The 23634-nt window shown below is 49.1% G+C and overlaps 1 protein-coding gene across 1 annotated transcript; it reads left to right on the forward strand.

The window, feature by feature from the left end:
- Positions 1-19516: 19516 nt before the first annotated feature.
- Gsx1 (GS homeobox 1) lies at positions 19517-21768 on the forward strand. Its single transcript, NM_008178.2, has 2 exons — positions 19517-20119; positions 20599-21768. Exons 1-2 carry the CDS (start codon positions 19711-19713, stop codon positions 20973-20975), a joined length of 786 nt encoding a protein of 261 aa, NP_032204.1. The 5' UTR covers positions 19517-19710; the 3' UTR covers positions 20976-21768.
- Positions 21769-23634: the final 1866 nt, after the last annotated feature.

A 23634-nucleotide genomic window follows, 5' to 3' on the forward strand; every position in this document is an offset into this window, starting at 1 on the left:
CATAATTACTCTCTTCATCCCTTCCCTTAGTGTCTAGCCTTCTGACACTGAGGCGCAGCACTGTCGTCCACAGTCGTGCTGGGCCACATTCATAGCTGTCCTGGGACACATGCAGCTTGCTCATGAGCTTCAGGTTGGACCTGCCTGACCAGAGTCTCCTGGTACATGGCTCCCATGGCTCAGTGAAGGGCAGACACCTGTAGCAGAGTCAGCAAGAGAGGCCAGATTTCAAAACCCGGCTAATCCTCATGGCTGCCCGACTTTGGTGATGTGGGAAAGACGAGCCTGGCTGGCTTGGCCGTACTACCCAAGAGGGAAGAAACTTCTGGCATCCAAGGAGGGGCCTCTTACTGAACTGACAGTGAGGCCGGGCTGCTCTATCTATGGCTGTTCCAGTCTTGAGCATTGGTGGGGTTGAACTAGGCAATCCTCCCTTTCAAACACCTCACAGAGTTTTTTCATCTTCATCTGGTAGGAACCTCCATACTAGAGCACGCTGGGCAGAATGAATGTCTTCCTCCAGCAACTTTCCCTTGATCCCTGAAGCAGGAAACTTCAGAATAAGAACATGCATATGCGTACAAACACACACACACACATGTACACACACACACACACACACACACACACACGCATGTACACACACACATACATGCATGTATACACACACACACATACACGTACACACACACACACGCATGTACACACACATACATGCATGTATACACACACATACACGTACACACACACACACACATGTACACACACATGTACACACACATGTACACACATACACGCATGTATACACACACACATGCATGTACACACACACACATGCATGTACACACACACACACATACACGTATACATACACACTGCCTAGGCAAGCAGGAACCCCACCGTTCAGAGAGCCCAGCCATGGTGGCCCGTAGCCTCGCAACAAGCTCTGTCAATGGTCCTGTCCCTCCTTCATGGAAACAGTAATGAGTTTATAGCAAGCTATAAAGTGGCTTGAGAAAAATCCAGTCCCCAGCTGGCAGGCCCAGCAGCCCACCACATTCATCTCAGCCCTGACTCCAACTGGACCTCCATCCATCACTGCCTCCTGCCATGGGAGACTCTAAACCCAGCCTCCAAGGCCTGGCATCTCCAGAGTCACAGAGACGGCGGCAACCAGCGGATCTCTTTGTCCTGGGGACTGTATAGAAAATGCACTTCATTCCAACATCCGCTCCCAAGCAGAAGTCTAGACTAGGCAAAGATTCTGTATCTCTATTGATTTTGCCCGATGGAGGGAGGTAGATGTGTGGTCTCTGCCCTTAGTATTATTATCATATTTATGATGGGACATTGGTACTTTTTCTCTGAAAGACTCTTGAGTCTTAAACAATAGTGATCCTTTAGAAAGGTCTGTTATAATGTGAGGAACAAATTAGTGCTCACTCCTGTGTTGAGTTCACAATGGGAAACATCAGCCTAGCTAGGCATGGTGATACAGGTCTGTGACCCTAGCCTAGACAATAAAGGTTAGAAGACTGCAAGTTCAAGGCCAGCCTGAGCTACATATTGAGTTTCAGCCATGTGGACCATACAGCAAGACTCTGTCTCCAGTGAGGAAAAGTAGGGACTGGAAATTGGCTTAGGGGTTAAGAGCACTTGCTGATTTTCAGAGGACTCAAGTTCAGTTCTCAGCACCTCTATCAGGTGGCTCACAACTGCATGAAACTCCAGCTCTGGAGGATCTGATGTATACACACACACACACAGAGTAAGTGGAAAGTGGGGACTTCTCTGAGAACTGAATGAATCCTGAAAAAAAAATCAATCTTCCTTCAGAAAATGCTCTTTAAAATGCAGACTCACTAGGCAGTGGTGGCACATACTTTTAATCCCAGCACTTGGGGTGGGGGTGGGGGGCAGGGGCAGGTGGATCTCTACAAGTCTGAGGCCATCCTGGTCTACAATGTGAGTTCCAGGACAGCTAGGGCTACAAAGGAAAACCCTGCCTTAAAACAAACAAACAAACAAACAACAACAACAAAAAACAAAAAAGCAGACCCAAGCAGAGTGAGCACAGTAGTGCACATCTTCGCTCCCACCACTCAGGAAGCAGAAACAGGTGCATCTCTGTCGGTTTGAGGTCAGCCTGATTTACCTAGTGAGCTTGGGCTGTGTAAAGAGACTTTATCAAAAGAACATAGAGAGAAAGAAGCAAAGAGAACACTGTTATATGCAAGAAGCCTTGCTGATGGCTGTACAGAAAGACAAAGGAAGATTGCGGGGGGGGGGGGGGGCGGCAGGGAAAATGCTGTGGGAAAAGGAGGGAGACATGGAAACAGGCTGCAAGAGCCTTGGAAATTTTGGAGGACATCCAACTTCCCAAGTGTGTTGGTCAGCTTTCCACTACTGTCACCAAGTACCTGAGACAGTCAACTTAAAAAGGCGAAAGGTTTGAAGGCCATGCAAAGAATGGTGGGTGGGAAGCTAAGCAGAAAATAAGGGGCTGTAGTCCCAATATCCACTTCATGCCCACAATGACCTAATTTCCTTTCAGTGGGACCCACCTCCTCAGCGTTCCACTATGTCCCAGTAAAACCACAGGATGAGGGCTACACCTCTAACACTTGGATCTGTAGGGGACACATCTCAGAAGTGCTATGTCCCTGGGATGAGATGGGGGTGTCCAGCACATGACATGTGGCGCCATGGTGCCCAGGGACATCTAAAACCAAGATGTCTGATGGCTCAGTACATAAAGTTCTTGCAAGAAATTGGAGCTCTGGTTCCTAGGAACCACATAGATGCTGGATAGATATCGTGGCTCACCTGTAATGCCAGCATTCAGGAGTCAGAGGCGGGGGGTTGGGTGGGGGGCACTAGAACAAGCTGGTTAGCTAGACTAGCTGACTCAGTGAGGCAGAATTTGAATAAGAGACTGCCTGAATATAAGATGGAGCATGAGCCACACCCTGTACGTACACACTTTACACACATGCAAACACTCACAAACACAGACAACATAAACAACATGCAAAAAAATCCATAAAAGTTCATTAGTCCACTTATACTTTCTGATTCTCTGAATGTCAATGATGGCATCCTGTAAAATTGTCAGGCTTCTGTTGTGTCATAAAATCCAGGGTGTGTGGTAGGGTCAGGGGTGGGAGGACTGGGAAGAGAGCTCAGTTAATAGAGGGCTACTGTGCAAGTCTGAGAACTGAGTTTAATCCCCATCACCCATGTAAATAGCCAGGTGTGATGTTGTGAGCTTGTAAGCCCAGCACTAGGGAAGTAAGAGACAGGCAGATTCTTCAAATTTGCTGGTAGCCTGGCCTCAGGTCACCATGCAAGACTCTGTCTCCAACAAAACAAAACAAAACCAACAATAACGACCAAAACAGCTGGGCATGGTACACCTTTAACCCTAGCACTTGGAAAGCAGAGACAGGTATAGAAAAAATACATATTCTAGCTAGCTCGTATAGCTCCCAAATAAAAGACACAGAAACCTGGTACTCACTTTACAAGCTGAAAGCCTAGAGTGGGCAGGTTCTGAGCTATTCTAATTTATATCCAAACCCAGCCCACTCCTTGTTACTTACAGTTTGAGTCTTGCTGGGCTTGGGTTGAGTTCTTGCCTAATGTGTGCAAGGCCCCAGGCTCCACCAGCAATATCAAAAAACAATCAGATAAATAAGCAACATCTGCATACAAAAAAATGATAGATAAAAGAAAGAAGGACATGAGGACTGAGAGAGATTTATTGTGAAGTATGTAAACTTGATAGGTCAAACTTCAAAGAAATTGACCTTGGAGGAAGGCAGAATTCACTGTATTTTGTACAAACTTCATTTCACATGCAGTACCCCCTGCCGCCATGATATTTATATCAAGCAAATTAACACAGACTCATCTGTGCTATCTTGGAACATACTGGAGCTAGTAGATGCTGTTTAATTACCAAGGCAGCTGGCATGTGGCTCAGTGGTACAGGGCCTGCATCGCATGCACATGGCCTTGAGATCAACTCCTAGCACTACAGAAACAAAACAAAAGAGTGAAAATGAGAAGTTACATGTTTTTATTCTTTTTTTTTAAAGATTTATTTATTTATTTATTTATTTATTTATTTATTTATTTATTATTATATGGAAGTACATTGTAGCTGTCTTCAGACACTCCAGAAGAGGGAGTCAGATCTCGTTACGGATGGTTGTGAGCCACCATGTGGTTTGCTGGGATTTGAACTCTGGACCTTCGGAAGAGCAGTCGGGTGCTCTTACCCACTGAGCCATCTCACCAGCCCCATGTTTTTATTCTTACAAACATAACAATAGTGACTCGTTCTAGGTAATGTAAATCACCGTTAACAGATTCTCAAATGCGGTAGTTTCTGTTCTGCATGACCTCTGCTGTGAACAGATTCCCCCAAAGCCTTCTTTGGAATCTCAGTCAGAGTGAGATGTTCTAAAGGGAGGTGAAACAGTCCATCCTGCAGGGAAGCTCCTTACACTCAGAAAGTACACAACTCAAAAGCTCCAGGAAGTTCCTGAAACTGACCAAATACATTAAGTCCCTCCCTTCCTTAACTGTACATAAGCAATAAGGTCTGCTGAGAGACATTCTCTGACAACCTGAGATGCCTAGAAGCAGAGATCAGCCAAACTGCCTGGAAGAAGCAGAGACTAGCCAAGATGTGTGGGAGAGGCTCTGTTCAACTGGTCTGCCTGGAAAGAAAACTCTTCAACCTGTTGAACTTCCTGCAGGCTGTTCAGTGCACTCCAGGTTTCCAGCTTTCAACACCCCAGTTGTCTTTGTGTCATTTCTGCTCCTATAAGTAACCCCTCACCCATATTCCTGTAAGTAACCCCAATAAAACTCATAGGCTCACTACAGAGAACTTTGGTGGTATCCACACTTTGGTTTGTTATCAGTTATCTGAGGTTAGTAGACATTGTTCATGTCTTCTCAGGAGTAGTGCCCCACAACAGCTCCTAAGCCTCCTAGTGGCTAGCTTGGATTTGTTCTCAAGGTAAAGGAAAGGCTCCTAGAGAGCACAGAAGTATGCAGGGCTTGGGACTGGCATTTCATTGCCTTCGTAGCAGTCACCAGCTAAGGAGGATGACAAGATCCATCCAGATGCAAAGGGCAAGCAACAAGCTGTTTCTCGGCATGTGAGCTGTAATCTCAGACCGCTAGAGCTCTGAGGCCACCATCTCTTTCCAATAGCTCTCCATGATTTCAACACCAAGTTTGGACTGAATGCTGTTCTACACAGCAAGGAGACTCACCCCAGGTTGCCACGCTTTCAGTTTTGAATGAGTGAGTTTAGTAACAACATACCAAGGCAGAGGACACCCAGAGGCCAGCCAACTGCCGTGCTCAAGACACTATGAAGAGAGGCAGAACTGGACATGCAAGGGTAGAGAGGAATAATTTGGTGTGAGTGGCCTGCCCCGCCATGATGGAGTCCTGGCCCGTGTTGCCACTGAGGGCCATGTGTGGATCTGAGGCCATGCAGCAGCAGCCTGTTCATGGTCAATGTCTATGGTTCATATTACCACCAAAGGCCATGAGGACATCCCCGGTCTGGGCTGCCACCAAGGACCACAATGATGTCCAAGGGCAGTGCAGAGCTGACCCCGCCCCTCACTGGCTGCAGCATTCTGGAACGTGGGCCCTGTGCCCGCCCTAAGCAGCACAGGAGAACTGACCCTGGTGATGGCGAAGATGAGCTGGCCCTGAGGGCATGGGTGAGGGAGAGATGCCCCCACCTTGCTCTCACCACCCGAGGCAGTTGGGAGAGCTGGCCCAGGTGTCATGACAGCAAGAGAGCTGACCCTGCCCCTTACCAGTGCTGTAGCATGGGGTGAGTTAGCCAGGGTAGTACTGGAAAGCCCACCCTGGTGGTGTTCTTGCGGGAGAGCTGGCAGGCTGACCAACTCAGCTACCACCCAGGGCCAGATCCGGGGCTCTGAGCTGACCCACCCCAACATGGATCCCATCTATGAACTGCTGAAGCGAGTGACGGGGCCAGTCCTGCAGAGCCAAAGCTGCAGGATCTCCATGAGGCAGGGCAACAACAGAACATCTGAGAGGAGCGACCTTGGGGATCCAGTATAGACAATGTAGCAGAAGCCAGAGGATTCTGCTGAAAGCAGGCCAAGGAGTCATTGCAATGGACATTTGCAAGCAAGGAAGTGGGGACAAAAGGATACACTGTGGGATAAATACACTGTGACACTCTACAGCTTCCAGGGTGAGAGGAATTTTTTTGTTTTTGTTCATTTTTATTTTATTTTATTATAATAAAATACAATAAAAATTTATTTGGTGGGGGGAGGTTGCAAGGGCAGAGGGCAGATACAAAGAGACCAAGAGCTGAGTGGGATTGGGGGTGCATGATGTGAAACTCACAAACTCAATATAAAGTTAAAAAATAAATAAATGAATAAATAACAAGTAGTGAGTGGAGACAAACAGCAGGCAGCCAGCAACTGTCGTGTTCACAGGAGCCAGCAGATGTGGTGTTCATGGTGGGTGGCAGAGATTCCTGGAGTAGCCCAGCTCAGACATGGAGCTGAAGCAACAAAGTCAGCAGCACTCTGGAGGGAGAGCAGGCAGAGCTCTGTGAGTTCAAGGCCAGCCTGGTCTGCAGAGCAAACTCTAGGACAGCCAGGGCTACACAGAGAAACTGTTTCAATGAACAAACAAACAAAAAGTGCTTAGAAAATCCTGCAGAAACTGACCAGGGCAGCCTTGCTGAGTCAGCCTGTCCTGGGGGCAGAGCAGCTCATTCATGGCTGAGCTTAGGGCTCAAGGGCACAATGTTTTTAAGACCTCTAGCTGTTTGCTGTTTCCCCCATCTTTATTATAGAGCCAAGGGACCAGCCTGATCCTTTTGTTTGGAGGATGTTGTAAGACAAACATGCTTGGGTCTGAAATGGGGTAGAGGTACATGTCTATGTCATTTGTGAATCAGCAATTTCCCAACATAAGAGATATCACAAATGTTTTCCTCTGTGTTCCTATATCTGGAATGAATATTTTTATCCATGTTAAACCATGACCAACACCTTTTAGAAGAGAAATACTTGGCTTCCTTGTTGTTCTGTCAATAAGCTCACTGAGTAAAAATAACAGCACTTACTAACTTTCTATGTTGTTGTTTTGGTTGGTTGGCTTTAGAGACAGGGTTCCTCTGTGTAGCCCTGGCTGTCCTGGAACTCACTCTGTAGACCATGCTGGCCTCGAACCAGGAGACCTGCCTGCCTCAGCACCCCCCCCCACCCCCCAATGGCTAGGACTAAAGGCGTGTGCCACCACTTTCTAGCTAACTTTCCATTTTCCATAACAGCAAAATCAAGGCAAAGCTGCCATGCCAGAGGTTGTTGACCATTTAGGGAAACACGTATTCTGGAGTCCTGGTGGCAGGCAGTAAGGTGAGACACTCAGTGCAGGTGCTAGCATTCCCCTCCTTCGAAACAGGAGTGAGCTTTGCCCCCTCCTCACCCTCAAGAGCTATCCCCACAGCACTGAGAGTTCAAAGAATGGTCTGGAAGCATTTGCTTCTTTATGATACTAAACAGTTAAAACACCTCTAAATGCCTACTAAGCACTAGGTTAAATTGATGGTTTGTTGCTGGGCTTAGTGGCACACTCTTTTGACCTCAGCAGCAGAGGCAGGAGGATCTCTGAGTTAGAGACCAGTTGGTCTACAGAGTGAGTTCCAGGACAGCCAGGGCTACACAGAGAAACCTTGTCTGGGAGAGCAGGGTTGTTTGTTTGTTTGTCTGTCCAAGACAAAGCATTATCCTGAAGAGCAAACTGCCCCAGATCTCACTATGTCAGCCATTTGTTCTTAAACTCATGACGCTCTTTCTGTCTCATACTCCTGAGGGCTCAGCTTACAGGGATGGGTTATCCTACCCAGCCTTCATTGTGTGGATCTGTACAATGAAACTACAGTTGGGTATTTCAAATATTATTTTGGCTGCTAGACATGGTAGCACATGCTTTTAAATCCCAGTACTCTGGAGACAGAGGCAGGAGGATTTCCATGAATTCCAGGCCAGCCTGAACTACACAGTGAAAGCCTGTCTATAAATAAGTAAGTAAATAAGTAAGTAAATAAATAAATAAATAAATGTTATTTGAGCTGGTTATATTAATGAGTAGGAGTATACTATTAAATGAAAAAATATCAAAATTTAATAAATATATTTTCCACATGGAAAAATCTGTGTGAAAAAATATCTTGCTGAGGATTTAGCTCAGTGATGGAGCACTTACCTAGCACATGCAAGGCCCAGAGGTTTTTCTGTCGCTAACACAGAAGGTAGTGAGTTTCTTAGTGATGTTTGCATAAAAAAAAAAAAAAAAAACTTAGTAGTTGCTCATAAAGTTCCAGGGATCTATTCCCAGCCTTGACAACAGCAACAACAAAAATCTGGACTAATGTAAGCCAAAATACCGGTGGTCACCTGTGAGAGATGGATTTAAGAATTTTCTTTCTATTTAGTGTCATTGCTGCTTAAATCTTTTTATTTCTAGATTTGTTTATTTTATTTCATATGTATGAGTGTTTTGCCTGCCACAGAGGGGGCTCCTGTTGACTATTTCCACAAACACCTGTTTTGAACTTGGAAGAAAAAGGCCCGAGCAGTATTTAGTCACTCAGGCCGTTTCCAGGATGATTTCCTGCCAGTCTAGCTTGCTTTAAACTGGAAAAGAGTGAGTATTCTCCCAACCCATCTGTGCATTGATGACAAGGGCGAATACATTTCCCTCCACGCCGATGTCGTTACATCTCTATCCCTTCTTTTTAACCCAGCACCACTTCCAAATCAATTTCTATGGAGAAAGACTACCTGGACATTTAAATCCATCAAAAAGGAGTAAATGAGCATTTCAGATACATCTATCAAGAGAAATGCCCCCTTCTCCCCATCATTGTGGGGCTTTGTCAGCCGCCCGTCAGATGAATGTCCCCATAAGTGTTTATTAATCATCCTCATGCTCGCTGATGGGCCTGGACACTTCACTCTTCTGCATCCGCGACACACAGAGGATGCAGTGGGCTCCTTCGATCTGTCTCTCCGTGCAGTTACTTACTTTGTTAAAGTTAATTTCCGCTCATTTCTGGCTTTGATGGAACGATTCCTTTATCAGTTCAATTCATGTGTGTTGTCTGCAATCAAGGCAATATTGTCTGCTAATGTGAGGTACATTCGATGCTCTCCCTCCATCTTATGCTAACGCCTTTCTTCTGCTGGTCCTGGAGTGGAGAATTGAGGATGAAGCTCCCTCCCTGGTCTTCAGAGATGAGCCGTGAGTTACTGAATGGCAGCCATTCATCTCTTCCTAGAATTCCTGGGCTGGAGAAGTGATGGGTTCCTGTTTATCCTAGGACCCACCCATATTGAAAAACAAGTTGATTGAAAAGAGAAGGGACTGGGAACATATGGTGGCGGTTTGTTATTCTGCCACATCTTCAGAGCCAACTCTCATTTTGCAACTCACTACTCCCTGCACTAGGCACTAAATGAAGGGTTCTACCATCTATGCCCAAGTTCATCATATCCCCACCATACTTACATAGCCCTTCTTTTTTTGGGGGGGGGTGTTTTTTGAGACAGGGTTGCTCTGTGTAGCCCTGGCTGTCCTGGAACTCACTCTGTAGACCAGGCTGGCCTCGAACTCAGAAATCCACCTGCCTCTGCCTCCCAAGTGCTGGGATTAAAGGCATGGGCCACCACTGCCTGGCTTTACACTTCTTATCCTATTCTCTCTCTCTCTCTCTCTCTCTCTCTCTCTCTCTCTCTCTCTCCTTCCCTCACTCCCTCTGTGGTCTTGAGCTCAGGGATTTCAGAGAGTGGGAGACTGGGGGAGAGAATATGTGTCTTAGTCAGGATTTCTATTCTTGCACAAACATCATGACCAAGATGAAAGTTGGGGAGGAAAGGGTTTATTCAGCTTACACTTTTCAATTGCTGTTCATCACCAAAGGAAGTCAGGACTGGAACTCAAGCAGGTCAGGAAGCAGGAGCTGATGCAGAGGCTATGGAGGGATGCTTCCCCTGGCTTGCTCAGCTTGCTCTCTTATAGAACTCAAGACCAACTCAGGGATGGCACCACCCACAATGGGCCCTCCCCGCCTTGATCACTAATTGAGAAAATGTCTTTCAGCTGGATCTCATGGAGGCATTTCCTCACCTGAAGCTCCTTTCTCTGTGATAACTGCAGCCTGTGTCAAGTTGAAATACAAAACCAGTCAGTACCATACGGCTTGGGATTGCTCTGATAAAGATGGGGAAAGAGCACAGAGCATCTCCAGAGGGCGTTGGTTGGTCCTTTGCTGTTAGGTGCTGCCAGCTGGCTGGTCCCTCAGCTGCTGGCTTCTGCCTACAGAAGAAAGGGTGGGGGGAGAGCAGTTCAGCCCAGAAAGTCTCAAAAGCAAGCTTACTGTTGGGAATTCCCTTGTGGGCCACAAACAAATCTGATTGGTGACAAAGGTAAAAGATCACTTTCACCCGTAAGGGGCAAATTGATTGTTCTTTTGTTGTTGTTGTTGTTGTTTTTGTTGTTGTTTTTGTTTTTGTTTTTTTTGAGACAGGGTTTCTCTGTATAGCCCTGGCTGTCCTGGAACTCACTTTGTAGACCAGGCTGGCCTCGAACTCAGAAATCCACCTGCCTCTGCCTAAATTGATTGTTCTAAAGGCAAGAGCTACTTATGGTAAGGTGACCATAAGTATTTTTCAATACAAACCACCTTAAACGGGCTTATTGCTGTCTGCTTGGTATCCACTGTGTTCCTTTTAAATCAACAAGCTTCTCTCTCTGCGATCCTTACTAGGATGGTCTGTTCTGTTGACAAACACCTTCATAACAACCTTTACTTCAGACTGTCACCGTAAAAGGGAAGGTTGTGGTTGGTTCCTTGGGATGGAGGCACCCCCCCCCCCCCCCCGCCGAGGAAGCTTCACCAATGGCCTAGCATTCTTTTTTTTTTTAATAAAGTATTTAGTCTTTTTTTTTTTAGATTTATTTATTTATTACATGTAAGTACACTATAGCTGTCTTCAGACACTCCAGAAGAGGGAGTCAGATCAGATATGGATGGTTGTGAGCCACCATGTGGTTGCTGGGATTTGAACTTCAGACCTTCAGAAAAGCAGTCGGGTGCTCTTACCCACTGAGCCATCTCACCAGCCCGGCCTAGCATTCTTTCACACAGGAAAAAAAAAAAAAATCAGACTCAGCTTTCATGGACTAAAAACCCATTCTGTCAGAAACACTGAGCTCTGCGTTTTATAAATGCATCAACATTGGTCCCTGGAACAAAGCCTAAGAGGTTGCAGACTATCCCAGGCCAAGCCCATGCAAGGGGACTCTCTATGCAAGGGGAGGGTACAAGGTTGTCAGACTTCATGTTGTGTTGTTCCATCACCATAGGAGACACATGAGAGAGAGAGAGAGAGAGAGAGAGAGAGAGAGAGAGAGAGAGCAAGGAAAGACTAAAGGCACTTTCTAAAGATGTTGTGAGTGAGTGTATATATATTTTATGGTTTTAGAACTTTATTGTAGAAAGGCAGGGAGAAAGGAGAGAAGGTAGAAAGAGAGAAGCCGGCCACGGCCACGTGGAGAGAGGGGGGGAGGGAAAGAGAGAAGGAGGGCTAGAGACTAAGAAAGGTGAGGGATAAAGAGCTTCTTAATATTTTAAAAACTAAACAGAACTGTTTTATTTATTTATTTATTCTCATGGCTCTTCTCTAGTATACCACACCACCTTACTTCCTCCAATTACTTAGAATTCTAGAGCTATCAAAGAGCAAATACAAGTTCTGACGTTAAGGAAGATTCTACCCCGTCCCCTTTGGCCCAGACCTTAGAAGTAGGTCTGAAATAATTCTACTAGCAGCTGGGGCTGCAGCTCAGTGATAAGAGGACTTATGTAGCTCACCGGAATCCCTGGGTTCAATTCCCACCACCAAAACAATAACAAAAATTGAGACTACTAATAATTAACCCCACCCAGACTGAAGCTGCTATCTGGAAAGTTCCAAGTCCTTCGGCAGTCTGTAAGTGAAACCCCTCTGGGGTGGAAGCATTCGGTTCAGTCAAACAGCAGCATCACCTGGAGCTGGGAGACAGACACAGAGATGACAGCACCCCACTTAGAGGAGAGAGCACCCCACTTTGCATTCAGAAGACCTGACCTTCTTTCACAGCCACTCACAAACTCTGTGGTCATCCCCAGGTCTCTCTCAAGCCCAGCTTCTCTGTGTCTGGGATGGCGCTGGCGCTCTGAGCAGTTGTCTTGCTCAGGAGCAACCATGCTAAACAGTGGACATCGGTTACATTTGAAATTTCAATGCACAAGTGCTTAGTATAAATCATATACATTTCCATAATATCAGAGGCATAACTACACTAAAAAAAAGACTATTTTGTTTATATGAAATTCTAATTTGTATGGGTATCCTGCACTTTTCCATTTCTTCTGCTTTTTTTTTTTTTTTTCCTGCCCCCAGTTGCCTTAGCTGTTGTCTTGGTCACTTTTCTATTACTGTGAGAAGACACCATGACCAAAGCAACTTGTAAAAGAAAGCATTGGATTTATGAGTTCTTAGTCCCATGGCCATCACAGCAGGGAGCATGACAGGAGACAGGCAGGCATGGCACTGGAGCAATAGCTGAAAGTTCACATCAGAAGACAATAACCATGAGGCAGAGAGACAGAGGGAGGGAGGGAGGGAGGGAGGGAGGGAGGGAGGGAGGGAAGGAGGGAGGGAAGGATGGAGGGAGAGAGCAAGCTAACTGGGAATAGCATGGATTTTTAGAACCTCAAAGCCCATTCCCAATGACATTCCCAATCTCCTCCAACAAAGCCACCGCACCTCCTAATCCTTCCTATTCCCACCAACTAGAAACCAATCATTCAAATATATGAGCTTATGGGGGCCAAATCATTCAAATTGCACAGCTATCTTCTAGGGGGACTTCCCTGATTTGTCTGCTTAATGTGAGTGTTCCTCAGAAATATATCTACAATTCCCTTTACCTATCTCCCTCTCTCCATCCTAAGTAAGATTAATGCTACCATTTTGGCACACATATGTTCCAAGCTTCTCCTTATTTCCAGTCAATCTCTTCCTCTGCCTGTGAAACATTAGCACAATGCTCTGAAGGACTAAAATCCAGCAGGTGCATCCGGCGTCAGATTAGTGGATCTGGTGGGTAAGTTCTTGCTCTGTCCTTTGATGTCATCACACACTCTTATCTCCTGGTGAGCATCTAGGAGGTGGCAGGCATGATGGATAGCTCTCTTTCTAGATGTTTCCCTCCAAGATATGCCTGTGTGTGTGCTCTGACGCATTTGCACACCCTCTCACGCTTCTTTAGTTGGTCCTAGCCTTTAATTCCTCTTTAGTTTCTCTGAGTAGTTCCTTGTCTGGTGGCCCTGATCCCACCTTAGGTGGCCAGCGCTCATCACTTGGCCTAATTCAGTCTTCCCCTTTCTTCTTTTCCCTGTTCACTCATTAATTTGCTAAATAACTTGTTGGATTCTTTCTATCTCCACCAGGAGTCCACAAATCACATTTCTTAGGCTCACATCAGGCTTGGTTTCTCCCCTGGCTTAAAAGTCTTGGAACATGGAGCTTGTGGTGGTTTGAATATGCTTGGCCCAGGAAGTGGCACTATTAGGAGGTGTGGCCCTGTTGGAGAAAGTGTATCACTGTAGGGTAGGCTTTGAGACCCTCCTCCTAGCTGCCTGGAAGACAGTCTTCTCCTAGTAGCCTTCAGATGAAGACATAGAACTCTCAGCTCCTCCTGTGCCATGCTTGCCTGGATGCTGCCACCTTGATAATAATGGACTGAGCCTCTGGACCTGTAAGCCAGCCCCAATTAAATGTTGTCTGTCTTAGGGTTTTACTTCTGTAAACAGACACCATGACCAAGACAACTCTTATAAGGCATTGCACTATCCAGGCAGGCATGGTACAGGAGGAACTGAGAGTTCTACATCTTCACCTGAAGGCTGCTAGTGGAAGACTGACTTCCAGGCAGCTAGGGTGAAGGTCTTAAAGCCCACCCTCACAGTGATACACCTACAATGAGGACACACCTTCTAATATTGCCACTCCCCGAGCCAAACACATTCAAACCATGACATTGTCCTTTATAAGAGTTGCTTTGGTCATGGTATCTCTTCATAGCAATGGAAACCCAAACTAAGATAGAGCTATAGAGATGGCTCAGTGCTTAAGGGCATGTATTGCTCCTGCAGAGGACCCCTGTTCTATTCCCAGCACCCACATGGTGGTTCACAACTATCTGTAACTCCAGTTCTGGTTCCCTCTTTAACCTCTGAGGGTACCAGGATACATGTGGTGCACAGAGATATGTAGGTGCTATTTCTTAGCATTTTATTGGGTTCTTATATCTACCACCCTTCCAAACCTTATTTCACCCTAATCCCTTCCATCACCACCCCAACACTAGGTAGGGGAGAAAGAAGGTTAGAGGGAAAAGGGGGTGTAGACCTCCTCAGAGTGCTTCCTGCTGACCAGAGACATCATCGAGTTCCATGGGGCAAGTCCAGTCTTTGTAGTCAGGATATCTAATTTCTTTGCTCATGATCACTTGACAAACCACAACAGCAGCAAGCTGGAGTAACAGGGGGAGCAGCAGCCTCCCCATTTATCCCCTCTCCAGAGTCCCAAATGTAAACTCTCTGCAGCTGGCAAAAATCACTCCCCTCCTAGAGCAGGAGACAATTACAGTTAATGGCTGTGGACAACCCGAAGCAGCCCCATATCCCACACCTGGGATTAAAACAAAAACATGTTCACATAACACAACTGTTTTTTTTTTTAAGAAACCAATATTCTCACTACAGACATATGTACAGGAAAAGCACACATGCACATACATTTAAAACAAACAAAAAAAAAAACTTAGCCAGGAATAGCGGTGCACACTTCAATCCTAATACTTGAAGGATGGAGGGAGAGGTAGGCCCTTCTCTGCAAATTCAAGGTCAGCCTGGTCTACAGAACTAGTTCCAGGTCACTCAGGACTACACAGAAAAGTTCTGTCTTTAAAACCAAGAAAGAAGCCAGCCGGGTGTGGTGGCACATGCCTTAATCCCAGCACTCGGGAAGCAGAGGCAGGCAGATTTCTGAGTTCGAGGCCAGCCTGGTCTACAAAGTGAGTTCTAGGACAGCCAGGGCTACACAGAGAAACCCTGTCTCGAAAAACCAAAAAAACAAAAACCAAAAAACCAAGAAAGAAAGAAAGAAAGAAAGAAAGAGAGAAAGGGAGAGAGAGACAGAGACAAAGAGGGAGAGAAAGGAAGAAAGAAAATGAGGAGGAAGGAAGGAAGGAAGATCTATCTTGAGAATCAAGCATTAACAGTGCATGCCTCTGATCCCATCACTCAGGAGTCAGAGGCAGGGGGATCTTTATGAGTTTTAGCCAGTGTGATCTAAAGAGCCAGTTCCAGTATTGAAGGGGCTACAGAGAGAATGTTTGTCTCAAAGAAGAAGGGGGGGGAGGAGGGGGAAGGAGGAGGAGGAGGAAGGACTAAATAAGTAAATCTTGGACCACGTGCAGAAATCCAAGGGTGTCAGTTCAAGTCTCCATGACTGGGTCTCACCTCATCTTCCTGTGCACACCCATTGTCACGGTCCTCAATCTCCTTGGGGATCTTCCTCTCCTGGTTGCAGTCAGCATTCCCTGACACCCCTGGCCTCTTGTTTCTGCTCATTGGGACAGCTGGCAAGCCCCTGGGCCAGCTGTCTAGACACCTGCTGCTCAGGAGACAGAATCTTTCCTTACAACAGGAATTCTCTGGTACCTCAGCCAAAAATAAAATAAAATAAAATAAAATAAAATAAAATAAAATAAAATAAAAAAAAAAGGCAGAACTGTGCTGCTATTTCCTAGGCGTGGACTGTATGTATCTCTTCCCCTTCCAGCTCAACCTCCTCTTTTCTATAAACAGGAAACATCTCAGACATGAAGTCTTTCTCCGTAAGAACTACCTCGAATGGAAGCCATTTTGTCTCTAGAACCTGCCTCGGAGGCTGGGGGTGGATGGGGCATTCTTAGGTTTGTCTGATAGTCAGTTAACAAACACATTGAGGTCTTATGAAGGCCCAGATCCCGGGAATGAGGGAGGACCCGCAGATTCCAAGACCCTTGACCTCCTGGGTCTCACCACACACGTCTGCCAGTCCAGTCAGGCTCCTCAGGATCCAGGTAGAATTAGGCTAGGCGGACACGGCAGAAAATCCAAGGAAAGTCCTGCTTCCGGGTGAGTTCTTTCACCTTGATTTATTCCCCCAACAAATAAGCCTATTATGAGTTAGGGAGTTTTTGCAACAGATACAGCAGACCCTCATTCTTCCAGAACACGGATTTCAGGATGGTGAGGGAGCCAGAAAAGTGAAAGAGCAAAAGGCACAACCAACTTAGAAGTTGCTTCTGAGGCAGAAGCTTCTGAGGTAGAGAGGGCAGGGAGACGGATGGTGTTTTAAATATGGCTTCTATGAGAAGGCAAATGATCTTTGAGGGATGGAGATGGGGAAAATCCACATTTATGCTTTTTTTTTTCCTTCCTGCAAATATCTCACAAGGGAGGCCGCGGTGTGCACGGGGAAGAAAAGGCCGGGATCGCAGAAACGGTTCCAGTTTGAGCCGTACCTGATGGACACTTGAAAACCGGCTGGGGGCGGGGAAGCGGGCGCTGAGGCCCAGGGGCTGGGGGGGGGGGGGCGACGATGGGGGGGGGGGGGCTGTCGCAGGGCTGTCAGGCTAATCCGGCTGCCTGCTCCCACCCTGCCCCTCCCTAGGGGGCGTTTGTTCCGCGGAGAACAGTTCAGCCGAAGGGAGCTCGGCCTGGAGCTTTAAGTAGAAAAGCAGCTCCGCTGCGGGGAAGACCACAAGAGGAACTGGGGAACGCAGAGGCAGAAGGCAGGGCGACAGGGCCACCGTGCGCCCGGGGAGCGGACCTAGCTGCCCGTACTGCTCCACGAAGCAGAACTTTTTATCAAGTGATTGCCTGGTGCAGCGGTGACCTAGGAACACCGAGCAGGGAGTCCATTACCCATCGCAGAGTTTGGACATAGCCAGGTTGCCAGCGCCTTCTCTTCAGGCCGGGTGAAAACACCCTGGGACAGGTCAGTCCCTGCCCGGGACTCCCCCGTTCCGAGTTACACAACCAACCGTTTCACCATTTCGGCACAAACCCCGGTCCACTGTGGGGCCGCACATTAAAAAGTGTTATTCGCTTTGAAGGTTTTGTCTAATGGTTCTAAACTGAAAGAAAATGTTTTCCTATTACTTAATTCAATCATAGCGAAGAGACTTGGTAAAAAGCCCACGGATTTTGTCCCAAAGTGTGACAGAGTTCTCTTTGTGTTTGCTTATCCTCCGCTGTCACACACTTTAATTCGCCTCTCTTTATCTGGCATTCAAAACTTTCTTCAATGACATTCAATAAGGTCTAGGGGCTGGAGGGAGAGGGGGAAACTGGTTATTCTCCCCCCCCCCCCCCCATATTCTTTCCCAGTAGCTTTGGCCTTGCTTGTATTCAAGGGCTCTTAACCCTTTCCTCGCTTGGGGCGTTCGGCAGCTCCCAGGAGAGCCCTTGCATTGGCACCTCGGCTGACTTGCCAGCTTTGGAGCGCAGCAGCCTCCCCCTTCTACCCTCGGGCAGCGTCCACACCCGTTCCGCCCTAACCCGCCTCAGCCCAGCGGGGAGCCCCTCTCTAGTCTCAGCTCTCCCGCCACCCAGCCCAGCCCAAATTTCCCAGAGAGCAATTAGAACGGGAATTAGGCTGCATTGATGCGTACCGGCTGGTTTGCGGGAGCTTTGGGGCCGAGACCATAGCTTGGGGGCACCGCATGCCAAGCACCAGGGGACCACTGAGCCCTCACTCTTGCTAGATGGCGAGATGGCACGCCCTCCACGCAGGTTAGCTCCCCCTATGGCGACCCTCCCATTGTCGAGGCAGTTGCTCTCACACACACCCTCTCCCATAACAAATCATCTTTGATTTTTTTAACCAGTTGTTTGTGGCGGCTCGGATGTCATGAACACTGCAAACCCATACAGAGGCCTCGGGTTTGGGCGGCCTTGCACTGATTCATCCACCCCCTCCGTAAAGCTCCCCTTTCTTGGTCTCACGATTCCGTTCACGGTTCAGAGCAGGTGACTGTGGCGATTTGTAAAATCGAAAGTAGTAAATTCGAAATCTTTTATGCTAATTTCTCATTGTATGTTAAACGCACAGGGACAGAGACAGCTCTGAATCCCGGGATGATTTTTTTAAAAAACTGAAGCTGTGTACACAGAGCGTGGCATTTGAAGTTGTTTAACCATTGTGTTACCAGAAAGAAAGAAAAAAAAGAGTGCGGCGACGGTAGGAGGAAGCAAAGGGCAACAGAAACTGGGAAAGACAGAAGAGTGCTCTTCCTTTCTCTCCAGCCGTGGGAAGCAACGCTTTCGAGTGCACCGGCGTGTCTAGTGGAGTGTGTGCGAGTGGAGAGTGCGCGCGCAACGTCTGTGAGAGTCTACACCATCCACACTCACCACGTTTGGTGGGGTGGGAAAGCTTCATACCCACGAATTCGGCTCTCACTCCCCTTGCTATGTATCTGTCCGTATTTTCAAAGACTACCCACCCGCGTACTTGTTTTGTTGCTATTTCTTTACATACACGGCCCTGTTGTTGAAGGGAAGAGCTGGTTGGCCAAGGGTCCACCGAACAAAGATGAGGAGTCACAGGCAACACCAAAATTGGGAGCCTTTGATTTTCTGAGAAAACACGGACAGAGATGAGGTTAGTCTCCAATGAGGACTAGGGAGCCTTTCTCTCATCCTCTGAGGCGCACTCAGAAACCTTGTTTTTCTGTCTCCAAATAGTGCGAGAGAAGAGACTCCACAGGTGGGAATGGTGGCCGCCCATTAGGATGCTTCATAGGATGCAGAGCTGAGCTTCGAGAACTAAGCGAAAGCGATACACTTGGTGGAACTGGGGTGGGGGGAACGAGCAAGGAAGAAGTAACAGAAAGAAAGGGACCAGGATCAAGTGGGCAGAGGAGATGGGTGTGCGCCCACGGGGATCTGTGCAAGCGAGGCAGCACGGGTGCGGAAATCAATAAGATAAATGGACCGATCGCCAGCGCAAAGCCAAAGGAAAGTAAGAAATAAAGAGAAAGAAAAGAATATTAAATCGCGGGAGAATGAGAAAATAAACCCGAAAAGGGAAGAGGAGGGGGGCGAGTGCGCCTGTTACGGCGTGGGTGGGGTTGACAAGAATAGAGTACATTATGCAGTTCATTTAGTTAACAAGTGAAATAATGAGGAAGCGTGCAGAGTGAATGCCAAGAGAAAGGGCACAAAAACCCTATTGAGAGGCCCCGGCCGCTCCTGGCGTAGCCCATCACATGGCAATAGTCCTATTTAAGCGGCGCCGCCGGCGTCTTTCAGCACCACTAGCGCTGGCCAGCACCTCGCCCGCTCCGGGAGGTGCCCGCAGCAGCAGCCAAGGTGATTCCAGCCCGGGCTTGAGCCGCGCGTGGAGCCTCCGGGGCCCGGGAAGCTGCGGGTGGCCGCGGCCAGGGGAAGCTACGACAGGATCTGCAGTTCCCTCGGGCTCCAGGGGCGGGCTGGCGGCAGGTGGACCGCGCGCCGGAGCCATGCCGCGCTCCTTCCTGGTGGATTCCCTTGTGCTGCGGGAAGCCAGCGACAAGAAGGCTCCGGAGGGCAGCCCGCCACCGCTCTTCCCCTACGCGGTCCCGCCGCCGCACGCGCTCCACGGCCTCTCGCCGGGCGCCTGCCACGCGCGCAAGGCCGGCTTGCTGTGCGTGTGTCCCCTCTGTGTCACCGCTTCGCAGCTGCACGGGCCCCCCGGGCCGCCGGCACTGCCGCTACTCAAGGCGTCCTTCCCTCCCTTCGGATCGCAGTACTGCCACGCACCCCTGGGCCGCCAGCACTCCGTGTCCCCTGGAGTCGCCCACGGCCCGGCTGCGGCCGCAGCAGCTGCTGCACTCTACCAGACCTCCTACCCGCTGCCGGATCCCAGACAGTTTCACTGCATCTCTGTGGGTAAGCGGGGTCCCCGCGCGAAATTGGGGGGCGGTGGTCCCGGGGTGGGGGGAAGTGAGTGAGCTAGGGATGGGGAAACGGCGCGCTATGGGGGACGGTGAGGATACTCGAGGGGCGCTCACAGTGCTAGACTGGGACCGGACGTAGGAACCGGGGAGAAGCCAGAAAGATCCTGGGGCGAAGGGGAAGGGGTTAAGGCCAGCTTTGAGATGTTCCTTAAAGGGGTGTTAGGGACAACCGATTCCGAGGAGAATTGGAGTCTGTGACTTGGCAAGGAGGCACCCGCCTGTGGAGTGATGAATGGAAGGATGGAAGGGATGTGTGCCTGATTCCAAGGTTGAGGCTAGCCTCAGTTCAGCGGGAAATTAGGCCCAAGGCTCAGAGGTTTGATGATCTCTCTCTCTCTCTCTCTCTCTCTCTCTCTCTCTCTCTCTCTCTCTCTCTTTCCCTCCCTCCCCCCCCCCCCCATCGCCCTCCAGACAGCAGCTCGAACCAGCTGCCCAGCAGCAAGAGGATGCGGACGGCGTTCACCAGCACACAGCTCCTGGAGCTGGAGCGAGAGTTCGCCTCCAACATGTACCTCTCCCGCCTGCGGCGCATCGAGATCGCGACCTATCTGAACCTGTCCGAGAAGCAGGTGAAGATCTGGTTTCAGAACCGCCGGGTGAAGCACAAGAAAGAAGGCAAAGGCAGTAACCACCGCGGCGGAGCTGGGGCGGGGGCCGGCGGGGGCGCACCGCAAGGCTGCAAGTGCTCTTCGCTCTCCTCAGCCAAATGCTCAGAGGACGACGACGAATTGCCCATGTCTCCATCTTCCTCCGGGAAGGATGACAGAGATCTCACAGTCACTCCGTAGGTGCGCCTTTTAGAGGACCATTGGTTTCCCCACCCCCCACCCCGACCCTTCCCGCACTGGTCCCCAGGCACCCGCTGGCCAACCGACGGATTTCGTTGGGCTTTGCGGTGGTGCGCAGCTTTAGGCAGAGCTAAGACCTTAGCAGACACTTGAAGACAGTGCCCCTGTCCCTTGGGCTTCAGGGTGTTTAGGAGGACTCCAAGCGATGAAGGCTGAGTCCTCCTCCTAGGACACAGCCTCTTCTCCCAGGCACGCAGGCCGGAGCACAGCGCCTTGCTGACCGCCAGCGCCTCTTCGCCTGCCAACTCTGGGCTGGTTCAAGCTTCCTCGGTTCCACTATTCTCTCCTTCTCGGTCAATCTGGGCTTTTCACTCCGCGAGTGGCTGTTTGCTTTTCTTTTAACATTTCTTTCTTGCCCCCAACTCGTCTCCCCCCACTGTGGTCCTTTATGCAACACGTCTATGGACTTAACTTTTCCTTCCCTCCTCAGGAAGTCTCTCCCTTCTGTCCGTTTGTCCCTTAAACAGGGATCAGGTCTTGCTGTTCGAAGAAGTCCCCCTAGCAGAGAGAACTGTCTCACATGGTATTGTATTGGGGAAAATGACTCTGTTTCCAATACGCTCTAAACCCCCTTCAAATGAAGCCGCTGTAACCAACCTCTCCCCATTGTCCAGGCCCCGACTCCCTCTGGGGACTGACTGACTGTGTCATTGTATCGTCTCTGTAATGCCAGAAGATATTTATTTATTTATTTATGTACAAAATTTTAAATAAACTTTTTTTTTCTTAGAAATTCCCCTGCCTCTGGGGTCCCCAGGCTTAGGCTGTAGGCCAGGCAGGCACAGGCAAGGGCTGGCACTCTCTGCTTGGGCGCTGCAGAGATCCAAGCTCAGCTCCTCCACTTACAGGTAGCCACTCTCCTCCCCACACCCGCAGCTCTCTTGAAGCTCCGGGATTCTACTCCAACTCCGTGTCCTTCCCAGTATTCCTGTGCAGGGCGGGCAGGCTGGCTGCTCCCTCCGATCTCCAACAAAAGATGCTATGCTTCCCTGGCTAATTCCAAGGGTAGAGACCAGGGATCCAACCTTCTTAGGGTTTGAGCTGCTCTAGCCTTTATGAAGGGTGCGCCCCGGTTTTGCTTTCAGGCAAAAGGTCCCTGAAAGGTGGCGCAAGATTCCAGCTGATTCCGGCTTTCCTCGGGGATCTGTGTGGGCTTTTTATGCATCTGTATTAGATGAGATGCGTGGAGTTCCGCCGAGCCGGTGAGCGCGTACGCGCTTAGACACCCAATAGCAGGTGTTACTACAGTTCGCGGACTCAAAGCTGGGCGAACTGCGGACCCAGGTGCTCTCCATCTGTTTCTTATTGGATACCTAGAACTCTTCTCTTTGTTCCAGAAGCCCACCACCCGTTCTCTAACACGCCCTGAGGAACCACGAACGAACCGGCTGTATTTAGGCAAAGATTCTTTTGAGCGGAAAAGTGTAGCTAGGGTTGCTCAGCATTCGTGATGGTCCCTTGTATTGTCTTCTCATTGAAACCAGGCTCAGTGCGAAGGTCTCTCTCTAGTTCTCCTCTAGAACAGCGTGCGCCCCCCCTCCCCAGAAGCCACTTTTGATTCCCCGGTTTTTGTGCAGGAGATCGAAGGGGGTTGGTTACTTGCCCCTGCGCACCCTTGGCCCCGCTCCCATTCCCATCCATCCGAGCCTCAGCTTCACTCGGACTAGTTTTCTGATCTCCCTGGAGAGGTCATGGTGCCAAACTAAAGGCAGCCAAGGCTTTCAGGACCCTAGAATAGCGACTGCCGATTTGTTGCTGGGACGACTTCAGCGGCTTCCTGGCTAACATGACCACCTCGTTAGATTTGTTGAGTCCTTCAGCTTCATGAAACTCACAAGTGTGTCTTTGGCTAGGATTCAGGGGTGGACTGCAGCAATGACTCTCAGTATGAAGAAGGCTGCAGTGGATTCGAAGGGCTGGTTTAAAACCAGGCCACCACCAAGATTACCTGAATGGGTGACTTTTGCGCAAAGGACAGGCTCCGCGAGAGGCCCCTCCGTGAGAAACACAGTTTCAAACCGTGCTGGGAGCCAAGTTGGGGGTGGGAGGCAAGACTAAGAGAGAAAGGTAGAGGCTGAACCCCTTCCTCTTTCACACCCTATTCCATCGCCACCCTCCCTGGGTCTTGCTCCTTCCCAGTGGCCTGCAGAAAGTGGTGGTGATTTGTGGTGCGCTGAGTCCACAGCAGTTCATTTCTCCCGGGAGCCAAGTTTCTTCTCTGGAGGTTTCTTTCCCAGGGCTTACATTTCCTGCCATTCTTGGTTTTCGGCTTTCTGGTGGATGACCCTGACGCATAGTGGGAAAGAGCGCAGCCTGCTCCTGCCATCTCGGTCTTTCCCTAGGCCAAGTTGAAGCGCAGCGCAGCGCGCAGGGAAGAGCGGAGGCAGCCTTGGCAGCGAACTTCTGGGCTCACCTCACCGTCCTGCCGCCTGGACCACAGGACGATTGTCTGAAAGCACACACAGGCCTCACCTTACAGCCTCCAGCATTAATACAGAAATAGCCTAGGTTTTGTAGGGACATAGACTCCAGGTTGAAGTCAGGGGTCAAAGCCATCCTCCAAAGCATAGTTTCAAACTCCATCCCAGAGAGACACAGT

This window comes from Mus musculus, chromosome 5, assembly GCF_000001635.26.
Source record: "Mus musculus strain C57BL/6J chromosome 5, GRCm38.p6 C57BL/6J".
Lineage (NCBI taxonomy): Eukaryota > Metazoa > Chordata > Mammalia > Rodentia > Muridae > Mus > Mus musculus.